This window comes from Pogona vitticeps, chromosome 3, assembly GCF_051106095.1.
Source record: "Pogona vitticeps strain Pit_001003342236 chromosome 3, PviZW2.1, whole genome shotgun sequence".
NCBI lineage: Eukaryota > Metazoa > Chordata > Lepidosauria > Squamata > Agamidae > Pogona > Pogona vitticeps.
In genome coordinates this window covers 243371797-243393649 of record NC_135785.1, presented here as the reverse complement: position 1 = coordinate 243393649, position 21853 = coordinate 243371797, and the positions used below count along the sequence as shown (strand labels likewise).

Here is a 21853-nt window from a genome sequence, read left to right as displayed (position 1 = left end):
ATGAAAAAGATGTTTTATTTATTTATTTATTTTTGAAGTAAGATGATGAATTGAATCATTCATTACATATGAACTCCACACTGACAAGTTATGGTTAGTTTGAGTTCTATAGTAAAAGGTTGCCATAACATTTTCCTCAGAACAAACCAACATTTTAATAACAAATCAATTTAATTGATTTTTGCTCCCTCTTTCTTTCTCTACAATCCTGTAAGAAGCTGATCAGTCCAAACTTCACATACCCTCTTCCAAAGTAGTTGCAGTGGTGCCCCGCATAGCGACATTAATCCGTTCCGGATTAATCGTCGCTATGAGGAAACATCGCTAAACGGATCGAAAAAATCCATAGGAACGCATTAAACTTGGTTTAATGTGTTCCTATGGGGCCCAAACTCACCGTTGAGCAAAGTTCCTCCATAGCGCCGCCACTTTCGCGCCCTCGGTAAGCGAGGGCAGGGTGCGAAAACACTTGCGGCGGCCATTTTGGGCGTCCGGCGCCCATTTTGGAACCACCGATCAGCTGTTCTAGGAACATCGCAATGCGAAGATTGGTAAGCGAAACGCTTACCGATCATCGCAATGCGATTTTCGCCCTATCTAACCATCGCAATGCGATTGCATTAGCGATCTAAAAAAACCTGATCGCTATGCGAATTCATCGTTAAACGATGCGCTCGTTATGAGAGGCACCACTGTAATTGCAACTACAAATTTTTTAAAATGTACCTTTTCTGTTGCTACAATTAAAATATTTAAGAGCAGATAGGTATACAAAATTGTGAAAGACAGTAAAAGGAGCATAATGGGAAGTAAGATTATATTAAAGCTAGATTATGTTAAATGGAATGAGTCTAGTTTGAATAATAAAACTTCTTATCCTGCTGGCCACAGGTCCGAGAATGTATTATCAAAAGATAAAAACTTATTTCCTAATTTTTATGATCAAAATTTAGCACTCACAGTACTTTTTCAATTACAGAAGACCTAGAAACTCAGTCTAAAATTGCCTCCTCAAGCCAGAATTTGCAATGTTATGCTTGAAAAGGAATTAAGGTTGTAGCTTCACATCTCTTCCAAAGTAGTTAATTACAACTACAATTACATTTTTAAAAGTACCTCTACTGTCCCATTTCAAAGAAGTAGAATTAGTTAAGGTGCGACTACATGCAATATACTCCTCTGATTACTCTGGATTTTGCACAATGCAAATATATTCAGAATTTCCCGACTACATCACAATATTGTAAGGGGAAAGTCACACTTTTCATTGATTATGACAAATGGAAGAGCGAGTGATACCTTTTATTGGACCACTAAAAATTAAACAAAATTGTAAGCTTTTCATGTAACGAAATAAATTACAATCGTGGGGACCACATGGTCTTTTCTTTGTTCTTCCTTATCTTTTCTTTGAGGAATCATTTCTTTTTGAACACCTATCGGGAGGTTGTTTATTTGAAATCACTCTACATCACACTGTTTTGTGACCCATGTTTTCTCGCGTGAATGGATGTGTGCATGGACATTCTCTGTGCTGACATCTTGGCGATGTGTTTCAGGTAGTGCAGGATGCTGTCCCATCAAAAAATTGGCAATTATACTTACTGCCTAAACTGTTTCCCTATTTAATTTTTTTTAAATAAAACATTCGACTTTATCGCTGCATTACATAGGCACTGGAGTCTTTCTGTCTGCATCACTAATACAACACTATGCCACTTAGAATAAAAAAGAAAAAAAATTAATTCCAGACAAGGCCATTATGGAGAAAGACAGGATGCAGAAGGAGTCAAGACAGATCCATGGGCAGATCAAAGTGCCCGCCCTGGGTCTATTTAGGGGCATTTAAACAGCAGTGTACTCTCTTGCACCGAATCAACTCAGTTGTACTGAGACTGCCCCATGAGGTCAATGAAACAAATAGCACATGATATGACTCAGTACAATAATACCCCGATACAACTCTCAGATTATTTGGACAATGCATCTGCACCCTCACTTAAAAAAAAAAATCAAAATGCTACAAAGCCAATGATTTGTGGTACAAAAACTCTTTCCATCCATCTAATTTTTACAAAGCATAATGTAGCAGCACCAACTCGCAGTGAACCATATGACAGTCTTTTTTCAACATTTAGTGAATCTCTAGAACTATAAAAGTCAATCAGTTACAGTGCAAAAGGAGGGAGAGTACAATGTGAAGAGTAATTTAGTAATGACTTAATTATTTTAAAAAATAAATGAACTACCAGTAAAAACGCTCTGCCTCGGATATTATAGAGGAGAGGGGAAATTATATCCAAAGCTATGTCTCCTCTCTAAGGGTGTCTTTCAACCTTCTTTCCTTTATGCAAACTGTCAAATAATGTCCTTAACTTCAAAGTGTCAGCTGTTTACTGATGAATGTTCCTCTATTTGAAAAGCCTAGCTCCTCCTTTGACAGTGGACAAAACCGGGATGGTATGCCAGCTGCGGCTTTTAAATGGTTACTTACGAGATAACAGACTTATCCCATAAAAGTTCATGAATTAAACTGTATAAACAACTTATGCCAAGTCTGCCAAGTCATGAATTCAAAGACCTCATTTATGAAATATTGCCTTATACTGGCAACTTACAACACCCACAGCACTAGAAGTAGTCTGTACCAAAGAACAGCTGGATAGCTCAGTGGTTCTAAGTCGCATCAACCTAGGCTTTAAGTTGTACTTTTCCAAACAGAGGTACTTCAGTAAACTTTTTTTGGGGGGAGGAGGGGATACATTTTCTAATTATACAGAGAAACATCTCCAGATCAAGCAATTCAAACATAATTTAAGAAAGCATAAATTCCATCATTTTCTTTGTCTCTTAAACTGTCATAATAGCTCATCATATATAACTAAAAAGCAATATTCATTTGGACTCTCGCTCTTTAGAAAGTTGAATGTCAAGAAACCTGGAGGAGTTTAGTTTATTTCTGAACAACTTTTTTTCTTTTGTTTATTCTAATGCCATTTTGACCCTCCTTTTTGCTGTTTCATTTGCTTTTATTTATTTTTTAGCTTTGCTCTTTAACATTTGCTTTGGTTGTAGTCCAACTTGGAAGCTATTATGACAATTTATAGATGTAGTAAATACATTTCTTTTTTATGGCTGCTGTTTAGCTGAGGGGATGGAAAGCTCATTAGGAGTTAGTTCAGCTGGCCACTCCATCACTCCATGTCAATTCGGCTACAACCTGCTCTAGCTTATTTTATGTTACTTCTTGGGAAGCTACAATACCAGGCTGCTTTCCTAGTCTTTGAGCTAAAGTTCCAGTTCCAATTTCAAATTAGTTATAGAATTTTTGTTGCAAAGCCCTAATTAGAAAAAGGGAATTTGATGAAAGGAGGAGGTTGTATGGTGAAAGGGAAAGAATGCCAGAAAAGGTCACTTACCTCCCACTTTTTGAACTGGCTTGTTTCAAACCAACTACAGTGGACCCTTGACTTACAGACGGCTTGACTTACAGACTTTTTGAGTTACAGACTTCTCTGGCCGCAAAATTTAGGTTTGACTTGCAGCCTGAGAATTGACTTACAGACCAGAAAAAAACCAAAATGGAACAAAAACGGCCTGTTACGGGATTAATCGGTTTTCAATGCACTGTAGGTCAATGGAGACTTGACCTACACACTTTTTGACCTGCAGCCACCGTTCCAATACGGATTAATTCTGTAAGTCAAGGGTCCACTGTATAGGTAACAGTAAAGTTTGGTTGTTGTAGGTTTTTCGGGCTATTTGGCCATGTTCTGAAGATTGTTCTTCCTAACGTTTCGCCAGTCTTTGTAGCTGGCATCTTCAGAGGATAGGAGTCAGAACTCTGTGCTCTGGTAAAGTTTTATGGAATAGTTGAGTACTTATAGCTGTGAGATCAGCTTTTGTCCTTTTCAGGAAATTGGGTGATTATGGTGATCAGTATTTTTTTTTTTGATGTGGGTGTATTGTTATGATAAGGTGGAGAGATGATCTGTCACTGTGATTGATGGGTGTCGTTAGTTGGTCTTTTTTGTGCAGTGATCACTGGTCCTTGTAGCTGGGTAGAGTTCGTTGACCTTTTGCAGGCTGTATTTTCAGTGCTGGGAGCCAGGCTTTGTTGACAAAACGTTAGGAAGAACAACCTTCAAAACATGGCCAAACAGCCCAAAAAACCTACAACAACCATTGGATCCTGGCTATGAAAGCCTTTGAGAATACAACAGTAAAGTTTAATAACTTCAGATAACAGAATAGAAATAAAAGAAACTGCTCTATATGGAGTCAAATCAGTGCTTCAAAAATACAATAGTCCTATATTGTCAAATCTGACTGGCAATAGCTCTCTAGAATTTCCAGGCAGGATTTCTTCAAGGTACCTAGTATTTCATGGTAGTCTCCCAAACAAGGCATGATTGCTTGTATTCCGGGTGGTATGCAGACTAAGTGAAAACAAAAGTGAAGGTTTTGAAATTATTCCCCTGTGAGCGTAATGATGAAGTACAGAGAAGGGGGTGTGTACAAAGCCAGGGTTCACCATGACCTGCTTTTGTTACACTGAACTATTGGTTAGAGCAGGAGTGGGTAACATGGGCCTGTCAAAATGGTGTTGGGACTACAGCTCCCATCATTCCTCATCACTGGCTAAGGATGAAGATAGCAACACTTGAAGGGCCATAATTTTCCAACCTTTTTTTGCAGTGTCACAATGCAGCAGTATCTGTTTTAGCTACTGTTAAAAAAGCTTTTAAATCACTCTATGACTCAAAATATTACCACCAAAACTTACCAAATTTCTGGTACCATCAGGAGCTGCTAAGTGGCACTGGATGTAAGAATTAAAAACCTGAACAGCATGTTGGGTAAAGAAGCCTTTATGGAAGTATTTATCATCTTGAACCAAAGTCAGCCAGGATTCCAAGAGTTTGTCATATGCCTCCATGTATACCATGTCATCCTTGTCAAGCTAAGGAAACGGAAAAAGACGTGTTATCAAAATTTTGGCTATATATTTCATCAAATCATCGTGTAAGGAAGTGAAGGTTAGGGCTGGACTCTTATTCAGCACTAGTGGAGTATAAAGCCCTGTTAGTGCGTCACTCCAAAGTCTCCAACTTGTTGCAAGCACTGCCATTACAAGACTTAAACTTGTGGAAGTACTGCATACTTCCTTCTACAAGCACCATGCAAGTTAAGTTTCTCATCCTTCAGTGTCCATGAGCAGTTTAACAGGATACTGCCTAAGGTATTTCTATTAACACAAAAACTTTTTGCAATCAAATAATTTACATGCACACACAACCATTCTTATCCATTCCAATGCATCCATAGTTGGAATTTCATAATACTGCTAATTCTGTCATTATGCTCAGTAGCAAGGGACAGGGTAGAACCTCTCACCAGTACTTTAGCTTATACACACTGAATGCTCCACACATAATGGTATCTGAGTGCATTATGCCCAGAGTCTGGAGTCAAGGTGAGTAAAGAAGACATGATTCTGTTACTCAACACCATATTATTTATGCTTCGTTTTGGAGATGCGGAAACAAAGCTTCTGGTTATCCTTTGAGAAATATATAGTACTTTAGTAACTGAATTTAACGAGACACTATGGTTTACATTTTGCTAATCATTATTAACAAAATGTCCTTAGACTATGGCCAATATCATCTTGAGTAGTTACTCTGGCAGAAAGGAAAATGTTGCAACTCAAAACAGCAAATTGCTGCCAATTAGCAAGTCCCCATATGCACACCAATCAGGCAGTGTGGCACACAATCATTTCCCTTCCACTTGCATAACTACACAAGATTATGACCTATACTTTAGAATTTCTGAAGTCTCAAGAGAAAAATTCTTTTCAAACTGAAGCAAAATGTACCAAGAAAACCTTCTCAGTAAATTAAGTAACTCCTCCCTTAAATCAAGTCAGAAATGCCTAGCTTCACATAACTCAACCTTTGAATTTTATGCATATTAACTGTTCATTGCTTGCCAACCAAATATCCACTTTTCTCTGCTGAGCAGTTATGTAATGGCTCTTTTATCCAAACATTTTCCTATATAGCCTTTTCTTCATCTTTCTCATAATTATATATGCAAAGGAACTGTATCTACTACATATCCTTGCCCAAACTACCTAGTGATGTTCCAGAGGCAGAACTAACTTATCCCAGACATGTTTGGTATTAGACATTGAACCATTTAAGACTGCAATCCTATACACACTTTCCTGTGAGTAACACCCACTGATCCTAATGAAACAAATTCTTAATTGACAGTTATTGGATTGCAGTCTTATTTTTCAAGTATTAGGGATTGCAACAGTGGCTTGGCTTGGTTTAGCAGGCAGAAATTCTTTGTAGCCACTACCAAGTCTTGTCCTCACTGTGTCCTCTGCATAGATCTGTGGGAACCTCTTGTGTCACAGAAGCAGTGGGAAGTTTTAGAACCAAAATAATTAAGATAAATATAGAGGTTTGCCCTAACATAGCTCTCTTATCAATATTTGATAAGAAGCAATGGAGTTGGTAAATGAAAGAATTGATTTCAAATTTATTAAGAGCAGCAATCTTAATGATAGCAGAGATTTCTTAAATAGGAATGTATAATCATGTTGGAATTATGCTGTCACCACAATGGAACTATTTTATGATGAAGAGAAGAGTCCGCATTTTAAAATAAAGAGATATCAAGAAAGCAGAGTGCTTGCAAATCTCATGAGCAGTATTTATCTATTCTAGAGCTTTGCAGGACATATTTACTTCTCAATTCTCCTCCAAATTGGTGGACCAGCATAGATTTTTCTGTTATGTTGGGTACAGCTGGCCAATTAACTTTCTCATCTCAAAGTTAAATACAAGCTGGGGGTGCGGGCGGAAATTCCTCTGGAAATTGCAAAGAACAGAGAGAAAGGATTGTTTTGCTAGGCATTTGCCCTAACAAGAAAACCAGGGACATTTGCCCCAGAAAGCAGGTTTGCAGAAATCTATCAAAGACCCTAAGAGGGGAACTTGGTAGAAGTATTTTCTCTGTTCCATACAGAAACTCAACATTCAATTTAGCCGGAATGTTCTTATAATGGGGAAAAATCAACATTATTAAATTAACAATGCATGTATGGGGAGAAGGTGTAGTATTTGTCAACCAGGACAAATCTTAATTGATCTAGAAATTCTGCAAGTTGTGACCATTTAAAATATCTATAAAGAATATGGAAAGCTCAGCTTTTTGTCTCTACTACCTAACAGTTTAATAAGTCCAAAAACTGTCTTCTTGAAAAACTGGCCAGCCTGTAAAGGGGTAAGCACAGGGATGCCTAATAAATCCTCCCTACTCATTCTCTCACTTTAGCTAACTGCTGTTATCAAAGATCCAAACAAAGTTAGCTTGTTCAATAACCTCATTTTGTGTCTCTTAATCATTTAATTAGAACATACATTTAAAGATTCTGTGAACATGAGGCATGCTGTACAAGTACAACTCTATAACGTATTAAGAACTGCCAGTGCAGAATCCTTGGCAGGGAATTCAATTCATGTCTGATGTGAGACATAGCCACCCGTGCCAAAACAAATCCAAAACCAGTAAAGGTAAATGTCACCAATGATGCAGAATCATATAATGCACTGTGTTAGTTACAATCTGGATTATGCTGACATGAGTTATTATAGTCATTGGAAAGGTCCATTATTGAGTGTGATTAGATACAAATGTTAGGGGAAGTATTACACAAAGGATTCATTTGGCAAGAGCTAATGTGGAGTAGGGATTCATGGATCCTCCATCCCTTCCTTCAAGCTACCAATCCTGAAACATAATGTTAAGATAATAAGCAATAAGTAGGATGCATAAGCTTTGAGAAAAGGATTTAATTTGATACAACCTAAAGGCCATGATGGGTAAGAGGATATTTTTCTGAATGATTGTTTTGTGACCAAGAACAGGTTCCTCCAAAAAAATTTAGACCCTTAAGTGAATCTGAACAGAGTTGGTTTAATCTTTTCATTCTTTCAGATAACCCATAAAAATATATATCCTCCTCTAACAACTGCCCTTCCCAGATTTGCTGAAGTAAGACGAAGGTCTGTTCAGCCATTCTCTTGTGTCCATATCATTTCTCCCACATAAGCACTGATTTTACTGGGCAAGATGTGTATATAATTTTGAAGAACTACATCTAATATTTGTCTTGGCAAATTCTATAGCCACTGAGGACAACTGTGCAAGTCTCTTCTGAATAAAATTATGATAGCTATTCAGATTGTGTGCATATTACTCGATTAAACTATTAGCAGCAAGACTGGTAAATCTATTTTAAACTATGCCAAGTGTAAAGATACACAATGAAAATAGTGGAGAAGACTGAGGGATAAAATGCACAGGATACTGGAAACAAGAAAGAACAAACACTGAATTATAAAATATGGTTAAATAAAAAGAAACCTAGGGTGTATGAAGAGACGTCCCTTCCCAACAACCAGAATCCAGAACACATGTTTTTGTGAGCCTGAAACCCTGGGTTAAAAGGACTATTTGTATTAGTCATCAGCTTCCATGCCACAAGCAAACCATACAAAGATAGACAAAGATACTTGATATGTACAGGCTTGGAGGGGGATACCTTCAGTGCATTTACCTAATTTTTTATTAACTATTCTTTTTGGCTAACCATATTCCTTTACAGGAAGTATAGTACTGAAGGGAACAAAACTGTTTGTGTGACAGCCCTAATCAGCTCAGGCTTACTGTGCTTACAAATGTTCACACAATTCTTTCTTCAAAACAAATTAAAATTGCTTTCTTAAAAGGAAATTAGCAAGAACAAAAAGAGGAGCTATAGCAGAAAAAATTGCCCCCTAAGCATCATTTGTTCACCCATAATTCTATCACTGTCTGTTAAGGGATTCTTTAGGGAAAAAAATTCTGTTACACTCTCAAGTAAAGTTCAAAGGATACTGCAATTGAGATACTGTATTCTCAAAAACACAGTTTAAATGTATGAATCACTACAGTTGCATCATGTTTTCAACTGGAAATGATCCTTATCCAGTACCATCTTGGGTTTTATTAGTTATCTTCAAATAAAGCCAATTTCTACACACACAAACATGCACACACACACAAAATATGCATATACAACTCATTTAAACGGTAACACATCTACTCAAGCCTTTGGAAGAGAAACACACACAAACATACACACACACAATATGCATATACAACTCATTTAAATGGTAACATATCTACTCAAGCCTTTGGGAGAGAAACAGTTGTATACCATATTAAACAAAAAATGTTCAACATAAAATCTTATTCAGTTAAAATCAGTCCCTTGAACCAAGATAGGCATTTGAAATTAGGAATCAGTACTTACCACTTCTTCCAAGGCAGCACTCCTCCCAAAAGAACAAGTGAGGTGTGTGAGACAGTTAACGAACGAAGAAAAAAGTTCATTCGGAATGGCTGTTAATATATTGCGAGGAAATACAGTGATCAAGTTGCTGATTATACTGGATATTCCCACCGCTTCAGAGTCCTCTATCTCAATCCTGCAAATCAAACAGTTTATAAACAAAAGGTCAATAATTCCAGTGGCATATTTAATGACAACCATTTGTAATATGCTTTAGAAAGAGTACTTTAAGCAGGTCTTTGCCACTATTGAAGCTACAAACAACAGGATGTTAAGTCCCTCCCTCCTTCCCACAACAAACCTAAATTCTAGGAAGCAAACAGATAACATACCCATTGATAGTGTTGAGCAGTCCCTCAATGAAGTGAGCCAAGTAGTCGACTTGCGAGCTTTCATCTGGAAATACCGGCCCATGTAGAGAAGCTAGCTGTGCTAAACACTGCAACGAGTCTTGTGCCATATCTGTGTCTTCTCTAATTTTTCGATGCACCTTTTCAGGCGTGACAGGATTAACACCACATCAGGGGGTGAAGAAGAAGAAATAATACGTTCTTTTAGCATTATCACATAGCTTACAATCCTAAAGAGCACACACAGAGTTTATTTCATTTTCTATTAAACTTGAAATCAACAAACTTCTTCTTATGTATCTCAGCCTTCCAAAAGGCCCTCTCAATATACCAACTTCATAGACCATATTTAATTAGTCAAAGCCAAGGCTTCACTGCAACCTACCTACATGTTGAAACGTCTACGCATGTTGAGTCTTAAAGAGAAACAGATGCCAGCCAGTCAGACATGCTGCTACTTCTAAAAACAGCAATAATGACAGCCATCCGTATTATGCTAGCTATGCCTGGGCTACAGCGTCTTGCTAAAGTTAGTCGACAAGTTCAGTCAAGAGTATATAGATGCTTCTTTAGAAGAGGTAAACACTGCACTCTCAAGAAACCAAACATATTTCACTTGTTGTGAAATCTTTCTGTATTCCTTTACAGACCTCCCTTAATCCTTCTAGCAGGAATGCTCAATTCTTTGGCAGTAGCTTCCTCAAAGGGTGTTCACCCACAATAAATTATCTCAACAAAGCAAACATTCATGTGTTGACTGATTGTTTATGATGAAATAAGGACATATTTTAAAGTAAATTCTCTGAGGAAAAGGAAAGCATCAAGAATTCAACTTCCAAGACACACCAATCATAGTACAGTAATTCCTACAATGAAGCCACTTAGAAGACTGCTATACTTTGGCTATTATTAAATTTTGCATTTTCATTATTCAGGTATGTAACAACATCCAATTACATCTATAAAAATGCATGATTGTGTTTATTATAATATTTATACAGCTAGCCCATAATGCAAGTTCTCCATGCATCTAGCAAAATAAGTCCAGCAACATAATACAAAATAAAGGGGGGGGGAGACTTAAAACTAAAACAGAATTTGAAACTGAGAAGTATTTCGTTTAAGGTATTTTTTTTCCTAATACAATCTCAGAAAAATCAGATACTTTAACCTTCCCCACTACAAAATGGACTCATGAACTTAAAAATTAGTTTGTCTTGTTGTAAGGGTACTATAAATTTAAAAATAAACCGACTAAACTGACTTCTTTATATTCATTTACATTCTTTTTGACATATCAAAGCATACACTACTTCAATTGATTCACAAATCCTTCATATAAACCAGCAATAAAGTGTTTCTTCTTCTTCTTCCAGACATTCAGTTAATTACTGACAGGCACATTTCATCAATCTGAGTTTTGATCTAACAAGAATTTAAAAATGTTTGGAAGGAAAAGTGCCAGCTTTTGCTAAGCAGCTCTTTAATAAAGAAATGTAAGTTTTTTTTTTAATTGGAGACTTCTTATTAGAGAATTATATTAGGAAGGGTTAAGCGCAGACTCAAAAACTATTTGCTTGAGGAGGTTTCCCAGCTGACAGTAGCAACTGCCTGGGTTGTCTAGACAGCTGTTGGCATTGTGTGCAGCTGTTAAGTGGTCTGCCAGTACGTTTTCCACCTTTTTGAAAACGTTTGAGTGAGATTAAAAAAAAACCTTGCAAGTAACTATGTACACACAACAGCTAAAGTTGTTGAGAGAATTATTTCATGATACAGAAGGTTTACTATATGCCATTCATCATCTTAGACCAAGTTTTAAATAAACATCTTGGCTTTGAAAGCAATACCCTCAAATTCCAGTAATAGAGAAATCTATTTTGGGAGATAGACCCAAACCGGCTTCTTCATATGTTTTACAGGTCAGTAATCTAATACTAAATACATGCTCCTTGTTCCATTAACTTGCACAGATTTGGGCCTTTTAATTGTCTAAAACTTCCTGGTTTTGTTCATTTTTTTTGGTCTATGCTATTATCTATGAATTCTTTTATCATTTTAGTTTGTACGTTGTGCTTAATTACGTAAACTGCCCCGAATAGTAAGTAGTTCACTAAGACCGGCGGTCTAGAAGGTCAATCAATCAATTAAACAAACAAGCAGGCAGCGATATTTATCTGAGAAAACAAGCTCTATTGGACACAGCACTAGGCTACAAAGGATTGTTCACATGTGCTGCCTGCCCAATTTTGCCCAGGAAATAAGCTCTCTGTTAAAAAAATCCATAATCCATACTTTTCATGTGTGACAAACACATGAAGTAAACCGTGCTGTCCCATTTGACAATGTACATACAAGTTTCTTAAACAAAAGCATTATTGATATAGAAAGATTCCAAGGTGCACGCTGCAAGTGTGGTCCCCTACTAGATAGAAGCCTGCAAATCAGTCATCTTTTACAATCACTTGAGAATTACCTGAGCATGAATATCAGAGTCGTTTACCAAACTTGTAGATTTTGCCCAATACCATCTGTTTGATCTAAATTACACCCCCAGATTAAATTCTGTAATCTACTTAAATGCATGGTAAACATGAAGACTATTTCTCATTTCTGTTGTCCATGCAAACTCTTAAAATAACTATTTAAAACTAGTGTACAGAAACACTTCTATCTACAGCTACATTTTTCTTCCAACAAGCATTACATAAGCAGACCAATCTCTAATGAAAAGCAGTTGAACCTGTTGAACTATTGACTGGCAAAGCATTTATACAACTCTTACCTGGCTTCTTCCCACAACTTGCGGGGGGTGGGTAGAAATCCAACAACAACTTTAGAAAAAGGCAGGAGCAGTAACTTTTTGTTAATGAATTAATGTGTTAGAAGAGTGGGACTTACAGTGAAGAAAAGTTCCATTACTCTGCTGTCCAGGAGTGTTTCACGCCAGGACTCTGTTGGCTTTAGCATCACATTTTGTGAGGATTCAAACATAGCTATATAATGTCTGCCTAGTTATCTGGTGTCAAGGTCAACAACAACATTCCAATTTGACTTTTATTAAAAAAAAGATCGCAGATACAACAGGTCCCATTCAGGAAGAATGCAATGGAAACAAACTTTAAGCCTCTTCACATACACAGCATAATTCATGCATGAGGACAAGGAATAAAAGGTATTAAGTACTGAAAAAAAGAATGCCCTAGGAATGCCAGATAACAGTTTGATCACAATGACGAGACATTCCAGGGTGGCACAATCACTTTAATAATCATCCCAGTAAGACAGGAAGAGAAAGGAAAGCAAAACTACAATCAACAGTGGACTCAACAGGTACACTCAAATTGTGTAAAAAATGTTTTGCAGCATTTTAAAATGTTCCCATCTTATCAGATAGCTACATGGAAATTCAATAGTAGTGGTTTGGAATCTATCTACAACAGCATACCACATTTCACAGAACTAAACACATGTTATAGCATTGCTATAGATACATACTACCTCCAGGGCAGAATTAATATATTTCAAGTCTGAGTTGTAATGTTGCCGCCCTTCATGCTCCACAGAGAACATCTCCTGAAGAATTATGTTGTCCAGAAAACACTGCAGCAGCTTCCTTTTTAATATATTAACAACAGGAAGCAGGCTCTAGACAGAAACTGCAAGAAACTCCAAGATAGGCCCTGCTCAAATTGAGTGAAATATAGGTGTCTGTAGATGTGGGCTAGAACTCCAAAAATTCTTTCTGTGAAAATTTTGGAGAATTTTGGGAGCTGGAAGCCTAAAAAATCTGAACTGCACATCTTTAGTGACAATCCTGTTAAACAGGAAAGACAGAACAAAACTCCATTGCAAAAAGTTATCTATAACAATAAATACCATTCTGTCTTTTTAGCCACATTGTCAAGACCTTAAAAGCGTAATACCTGAAACATGATATGCATACAGAGAGGACTCTTAGGTTGTGCACTTGGAGGTTATTATATTTTTAACATGCATTTATTAATTTAAATTAACTTAAACCATGCCTGTGTCTTCAAAACTATTGTATTATCATGAGCTTAACCAGCAGACCTCCCTAATCAACAAATGTTGTTACAGCTGATACAGTTTCAGGCTAGCAGTGAATACTAGGTGGGACAGACTCATAGTCTGCCTTGTCGTCCTCTGTGGTGGACAGCTGCCTCAATGTGAAATGGGTAGATGCACCCTCAGGGACTGTAAGGGTACACCATAGTAAGCGAGGAGTCTCAATGGCCCTGGGTTCACTCTCATGGGGCAGGGACAAGATGAACAAATATAACAGCTGAATAGCCATCAAGGTACTTTTGATAATTATTAGATATTAATTTTAAAATATAAGCATATATGTGTTTGTGCCACAAAACTATGCATTTAACAAACGTGAACACATTGATATAAATTATTTTTAAAGAGTATAGTTTTTCACATATAGCAATAATTCAGAATACTGGTTGTGATTTCATCTATTGTACCTGTCACCCACAACAATATATTTCATGTCAGCGGATAGGCCGGTGCGTGCACAGAGACAGCTTGGCTTGGCTCCCAGAAGGGAACCAGATCATTATCTCTTGAAGATGGCGGCAGTGGAGGAGGAAGAGGAGGAGAAGGAGGAGGCAGGACGAAGTAGGAAGGCAAAGAGGTCAATGGAACGGGGTGGGCAGGTGGCAGAGGGGGTGGAAGCATTAGGTTCCTCTCCCCCTCAAAGCACGAACCCAAGAAAACCAAACCACAAACTGGTTTGTTTTCCCAGGGATCAGGGGGTGGTTTGTGGAAAGCCAGGAACCACAAAGCACACCAATTTGTCCTTTTTCTGGTTCGTGCCCATCTCTGCCTGACAACCATAACAATTCTCTTCAGAACATTCCATGGGCTTGCCTCCTCCACTTTTCTACATTATATCCCATTATACTTGTATCCCATCTGTCTCTAACATTCAGTACTACACGACCTTTAGCATGTTAAGATTTCTGGCCTTTCTAAACAACTCTGTATTTTTCTTCTTTGTTGCCTCACATATCAGAAAATGCTTCCTAGACCATGTTCTTCATATTTAAAGTGCACATTTTCATGAACATTTTGACCCAACCCACTACTCCTGAGGCATGCACTTGAGCCTGGTTACTGACGGGTATCTGAAATAAACATTCTTTATCTTATGGGCCAAAACTACTCCTCCTGTAACCTTTTCGAACACTGTGCACAATGGTGCAATATGTAAGCTGCAGTAAAGTATGCCCATTTAATCGAAAAAGTCCATTAGTAAGTTGCAACTAAAATAGGTCCATTTAATGGAAATTACAGTGTTGATTTATCTCCATTGATTCAACCAGCCTACGCTAGTTGCTACTTATTGCTGTATTTCAGCCATTATAATATAATTTGTAATGCGTCTGTTAGGTTGTTAAGCGTAAAATTTATGTCAATATAACCTTTATGTAGTAAGTAAAGATATATTTAGGTCTGAAAGCACTGAAGCTTCCATTTAAATTTTCACAGAAGCAAAACATGTTCTAAATTCACAGTATCTGAGGCAGTGTAATGAATGATTGGGATGGTGATGAAAAATACTGCACTGTCTTATAAATGTGTTTAAGATGAGAGCTGAAGTTGCAGCTGTTCCACTATGGCTGAAAATGTAAATTTGCTAGCACCTACTACACTTCAAATGTAGCCAACCATTTGTAGAGTGACAAATGCTTGTTTATCCCTTTAAATAAATATCTATTTCGTAGAACTGAAAAAAGACATCAGGCGCTAAGTTATTAGTGGAAACCAGTTCAAGCACATGAAGTTAGAATAAGTGGGGTTACTTACCTGTAACCAGGGTTCTTCAAGTGGTCATTCTGTGAATTCACACATAAAGGGTTAAGTCAGCGCCAGCGTCGGTCCCTTTCGGAATCTTCTAGAGCTCTGCAAAGGAAACATAGTTAAACATTACCTACACTGCGCATGCTCCGCCCGCCCAAACCTCAGTTCCATTTATCCGCCACAAAAAGAGTGGGTTCGCTAAGAACAGTGACGGAAGTGGGGAGGCAGGGCGGGCATGTGTGAATTCACAGAATGACCACTTGAAGAACCCTGGTTACAGGTAAGTAACCCCACTTTCTTCATCGTGGTCTTCTGTGAATGCACACATAAAGGGTGACTGACAAGCTAACTCACCGGCAGGCGGGCCGTCACTGTAGAGCGGAAGCCAATACAGCTCTCCCAAATCTGGTCTCTTTCTTAGCTCTCACGTCGAGCCGGTAATGTGTAATAAAAGTAGACGGCTGAGACCAGGTGGCAGTGCGGCAAATATCGGGAAGATCAATGCCGTGAAGAAGAGCAGTAGATGACGCCACAGCCCTCGTTGAGTGAGCGCGGAGGTGTTCAGGAGGTGTCAAATGATGAAGCTGGTAAGCTAAAGAGATTGTAGAAACAAGCCACCGAGACAGTGACGATGGAGAAGCTGGAAGGCCCTTCTTGTGTCCAAAGTAGCAAAGAAAAAGCCTGGGAGAAGAACGAAAGTCCTTGGTCCTGGAAACATAAAAGGCGAGGGCCCTCTTAACATCCAGTGTGTGGAGCATGCGTTCTATGTCCGATGTAGGAGAAGCAAACAGTGTAGGTAGCACAAGAGGTTGGTTGAGATGAAAAGCAGAGACCACTTTGGGTAAGAAAGAAATATCCGTGTGGAGAACAACTTTATCTGGAAAAAATTGGAGAAAAGGTTGATCAGCTCGGAGAGCAGCCAACTCACTGGCCCGACGAGCAGAGGTAATAGCAACTAAAAACAGCACCTTGAGAGACAACAGTTTTAAATCGCAGGTCGCCAAAGGTTCGAAGGGGGGTCGCATAAGGGACTGCAGTACCAAATGGAGAGACCATTGGGGAAGTGGAGGCCTCACTGGTGGGCGTAGATGTACAAGTCCCTTAAGGAATGCCTTCACAGTCGGATGTGAAAACAAACGCGAGGCCGGCGAGCCCCTAGGTTGGAAAGAAACAATGGCAGCTATATATACTTTCAGTGTAGATATAGACAACTTAAAGTCAAATAAGTAGCGTAGAAATTGCAGCAAAGTGGAGAGATCAACTGGGCAGGATGAGAGGCCACGAGATTGTGTGAACTTAAGAAAGCCCTTCCATTTATATGCGTAAAGCGAGGACGTGGAGTCCTTTCTGGACTTGTCGAGGACTTCTTTTATCTCGGGGATATCCTCCACGCTGCGAGATGGAGCGTCTGCAGATCCGGGTGGAATATGTTGCCCTTGTCCTGGGTAAGCAGGGCTGGAAAGACAGGGAGCCTCACCGAATCCAGTGACATTGACATCAATGTGGGAAACCACGGTTGTCTGGGCCAACGAGGCGCGACAAGGATCGCCTCTGATCTGTCTTGTTGAAGTTTCACTAGTGTTCTTTGTAGCAGAGGAAACGGGGGGAAGAGGTACAGGAGGCCCCTGGTCCACGGGATCATGAAGGCATCGCCTAGGGAGCGGGGGCCGAGTCCCGCCCTGGAGGCAAAAAGAGGGCATTTCGCGTTGACAGGTGAGGCAAAAAGATCGACTACAGGCGTACCCCACCGGCGGCACAGGTCTTGAAACACTTGCAGATTGAGCTCCCATTCGTGCATCTGCATAGTCCGACGACTGAGTTCGTCTGCTAGAGCATTGTCCTGTGTGGCTACATGGACCGCCACTAGAAATATGTGGTGACGGTAACACCATTCCCACAATGTCACTGTTAGGTATAGAAGAGACTGGGAATGCGTGCCTCCCTGTTTGTTGACATAGTACATGGTCGTGGTGTTGTCTGTGACTATCTGTACAGCACGACCATGTACTATCGGGAAAAAAGATTTGAGAGCCTTGATAACAGCTATCATCTCCAAGTGATTGATGTGAAAATGCCGTTCTTGCGGTGACCAAAGCGCATGAACTCGATGCGGGCCGCAATGTGCCCCCCAGCCGGAGGGACTGGCATCTGTGGTGACCTGAACCGTGAGACGGAGAGGACGAAATGGACGCCCCACTTGTAGATGTGGTAGGAACGTCCACCACCTTAGCTGGCGCGCTAACTCTGGGGTGACTCTTAGCCGCCGCAGCTGATGATGGGCGAGAGGGTCGAACAGAGCTAGAAGCCAGGACTGTAGTGACCTGAGTTTGAGACGGGCATGGGCGAGTCCCGGTGTTGTGGAGGACATTAAGCCCAGAAGATGTTGGGCGTGCAACGCTGTTACCGTTGCTCCCGGCTTGAACTTCCGTACTGCCCTTAGGATCTTCGTTATACGGTCCTGGGGAAGGAAAATGCGACCTTCTAGAGCATTTAAGGTTGCCCCTATGTAGTCTACGGTCTGAGAGGGGACGAGGTGAGATTTCTGGTAGTTTATTTGAAGACCTAAGTTCCGAAGTACATGAAGCGTGAATTTTGTGTCTTGCAGGGCTTTGCTTTTGGATGGAGAGACCACCAGCCAATCGTCGATGTAAGGGAAGACCTGGACCCCGTGGAGCCGCAGGTAAGCTGCCACAGGGGCCATGCACTTTGTAAATGTTCTGGGAGCTGTTGCCAGGCCGAATGGAAGGACCTGGTACTGATAAATGGTGTCCAGAAAGATGAACCGAAGGAATTTTCGGTGGCTGGGATGAATTGAAATGTGAAAGTACGCGTCCTTCAAGTCTATCACCACAAACCAGTCGTTTTGTTTCAGCAGGTGCATGATGGATTCTAGGGTGACCATGCGAAATCTGCGAGGACGAAGGTAAGTATTTAGAATTCGGAGGTCCATAATAGGTCGGATTCCGCCGCCTTTTTTGGGCACGGCGAAATATCTGGAGTAAAAACCGTTGCAAATGTCCTTTCTTGGAACTTTTTGGATGGCGTGCTTTTTTAGCAAAGATCGAACCTCTTCCTGCAAGAAAGGGTCGAAAGATGTATATTCTGCGTGACCTAAAGGTGGATATTCGGTAAACTCCAGACGGTAACCGGAATGAACGATGCCAAGGACCCAGGAGTCGGTTGTAACTGTGGACCAATTGGGAAGGTAAGAATGAAGTCTTGTGACGGCAGAGAGCGTTGGAGGGAACTGCAGGGAGTCAAAGGTACTGTTTATGTTTTTTAGCGGGTGGTTTGAAGGACTGACGACGATGAGAAGGCTGTCCGCGGTAGGTGGAAGTAGGAGTACTGCCCTGTGAGGACGTAGGCTGAGACTGAGGTTTAAATTGTCTAAAGGGTTGCGACTGACCAAATTGGTGAGGAGATCTTTTCCATTGGTACCTGGTAAATTTCGGCTGAGACTGAATGAAATAAGATTTAGCAGTCTTTTTGGCTTTGTGCAGATCTTCAAGGTGACTATCTGTCTTTTCATTAAACAGACCAGAGGCATCGAATGGCAAATCCTCAATTTTTGACTTCACATCGTCTAAAATATTTGCTGATCGAAGCCAGGCATGCCTGCGTAAGGTGACCGAAGAGACGAGGATACGAGCTGCTGCCTCGACGGAATGGCGAGTGGCGATCCTCTGATGCTTGGACACCGTTTGGGCCTCTTCAAAGGTGTTAAGATAGCCCTGCCGCACATCATCAGGCAACAGCTGTAATCCTGGGAGGAGTTTAAGCCACAGCTGTTTCTGGTAAGCACCTAAAGCCATTTGATAATTAGCGATGCGAAGTAGAAAGGAGACCAAAGAGTAGATCCGTCTCCCAATCATCTCTAACTTTTTACCCTCCTTATTGGTGGGGATGACATGCGAGCGTCCTGTAGGCTTTGAGCAGCTGGTCTCAACAATCAGAGAATTGGGAATAGGATGTTTCAAAAGGAATTTAGTGTCGTCCCCAATGATTTTATACATATTCTCAGTACGCCTTGGTAAGGGAATTGAAGATGATGGGCGATCCCATAGCTCTTTAATAATCTTGAGTAAAGAGGGCAAATAGGAGAGACTAGGAGGCGGAGTACGTTCCTTGGTGATGTCCCCAAAAATAAGGTCCTCCTCTGGAGGAGGGGGTTCATCCACTGGTAGTTTAAGGGTCTTTGCCAGTCTAGATAACATTTGAGAATATGAAGAGAAGTCCTCCGAGGGGGAGGGGTCGTGAGGATCACCAGTATCGGATTCGACCGTCTCCCCCACTGGCAATGGAATAGGTGTAGGCTGTGGAGGGAGGTCGTCATCGGAGCCCGACTGCTGTGATGAAAAGGGCTGGTCATCATCAGATGAGGATTCGTGGGCTCTTTTCCGAGGTCGATGCTCGACCCCGACGGTAGGAGCAGAAATCGCAGGCGCAGCCGAACCCGCTGATGGAAGCGGTGCGGGTAGGGTTGGTGGAACAGGCGGCTTGGTAGGGAGTGGTACTGGCCGATGAATGTCGTCGACGTCGTGTTTACGACGATGTCTGCGACGACGGGGAGGAGTAGACCCGGAGGAGGAAAGGTAGACATATTTCACCCGTCGACGTCGATGGCGTCTATCAGAGGATGAAGACGACGACGACGAGAGAGAGGAAGAGTCGCGTCGTCGACGTCGACGATACTTCCTCCTGTGAGGGCTAGATGAAGACGGCTCCCCCGAGGAGGAACGACGTCGGCGGCGGGATTTTCGATGACGATCCTCTTTGTGAGCCGCTCGACGTCGATCCTTAGACAGGTGCTTCTTTTTCTCCGTTTTCTTGGCCGGAGGCGAACTCGCTCTCGACGGCGACGGAGAGATGGAATGAGCCATTGAAGCCCGCCCGGTGGAAACAGGGCTAAAAGGGGCTAGACCCAAGCTTGTGGTTGCAAGGACAAGCTGGCTTGGCGTAGGAGACTGTACGCCAAGGGGTAAAACAGGCTCAGGCTGTCGCGGAGGGAGTGAAGTTGTCGCCTCCGACACAGACTCTTTATCCCGGGACGCATCATCCAAGATTAAAGAGGGGAGAGAAGTCCCGACGGCGTCTAAATAATCGGTGGAAAACTTATTCTTCGAAGGTGGCTTAGCCTTCTTGGGGGGCTTAGTGGGAACAGCCTTAGAAGAAGACGCTTTCTTAGCTGGTTTTTTGGACGGTTTAGGAGCAGTAGGCAACTCTGAAACCGTAGCCTCCGAAGTAGCTTGGGGTTCAGGCGGGGAGGCGGTGGATGGGAGCTCCATAGTCGAAGGTTTGGACGCCGATAGGGCAGAGTCCCACAAGTGCAGCTTAAGGCGCTGTTGTCTAGCTTTCAATGCCGCCTTAGTAAACGCTTGGCAATGCCTACAATTCTGGGGAGAATGGGATTCACCCAGACAAAAAAGACACGTGTCGTGCCCGTCCTGAAAAGGGATCTTGCCCGAGCAGACGACACAACGGCTAAAGGGTCCGGATGGCGGAGGGGGCATAGGCAGGAATCCAAGGGGCCAGGAAAGCCGGTAAAAAGGGCGGGAAAAAACAGGGTAAACCGGAGGGAGGGAAGGAATTTCACTCACGATACCCAAACAAGTCCGCAAAGAAAAGACAATGTCCGTAGGCAATCCGAGGTCAATACCAAGAGAATAGATCCGAAAAAGCGCAGCAAAAGCAATCCAAAGAAGAAATTTTAGCAGAGCGAAGCGAAAGGAACCATTTCACACAGCGGAGAAATGGAACTGAGGTTTGGGCGGGCGGAGCATGCGCAGTGTAGGTAATGTTTAACTATGTTTCCTTTGCAGAGCTCTAGAAGATTCCGAAAGGGACCGACGCTGGCGCTGACTTAACCCTTTATGTGTGCATTCACAGAAGACCACGATGAAGAACCAATTCTTTCTTCAATTGTTCTTATTTCCACTGTAAATTGTAAGATGCTCTTTGATCATGTTATGCATGACATCTAGACTGATCTCATGGCAGACACAACACTGCTTATCTCTTAATCACAGTTCTGAATTTGGAAGTAGACAGCAGACTTACTCTAACTTCTTCTGTATGCATTTCTCTTTCTTTCTTGTTCATTTTCTCTGTGGCTCAACATTTCCTTCACATGGGAGCTAACCATGGTTGATTGCAACCAGATTCTTCCTTCAGTATTATGATCAAACCCATTTTATAGGCTAAGAAGGAATCTTGTTACCGAAAAGGTCAGGAAATGAAGGGAGAGGGTTCATTATGA

The 21853-nt window shown here is 41.0% G+C and overlaps 2 protein-coding genes across 2 annotated transcripts in view; both read right to left on the bottom strand.

Annotated features, from left to right (window-relative positions):
- XPO4 (exportin 4) overlaps positions 1-21853 on the bottom strand; it is an 87531-nt gene that overhangs the window by 29103 nt on the left and 36575 nt on the right. The window contains exons 7-10 of the mRNA XM_020802024.3: positions 12664-12776; positions 9748-9905; positions 9377-9551; positions 4787-4963 (exon numbers count right to left, since the gene is read on the bottom strand). Of these exons, the coding sequence (XP_020657683.1) occupies positions 4787-4963; positions 9377-9551; positions 9748-9905; positions 12664-12776 (623 nt within the window). The remainder of the gene's footprint in view (positions 1-4786; positions 4964-9376; positions 9552-9747; positions 9906-12663; positions 12777-21853) is intronic.
- LOC144588055 (uncharacterized) lies at positions 18188-21436 on the bottom strand. The gene has a single exon (XM_078390034.1). The coding sequence runs from the start codon at positions 21105-21107 to the stop codon at positions 18855-18857; it is 2253 nt and encodes a 750-aa protein (XP_078246160.1). The 5' UTR covers positions 21108-21436; the 3' UTR covers positions 18188-18854.

Coding starts and splice junctions, on each gene's coding strand:
- LOC144588055 (XM_078390034.1), bottom strand. CDS start 21,107: ATGCCCCCTCCGCCATCCGGACCCTTTAGCCGTTGTGTCGTCTGCTCG.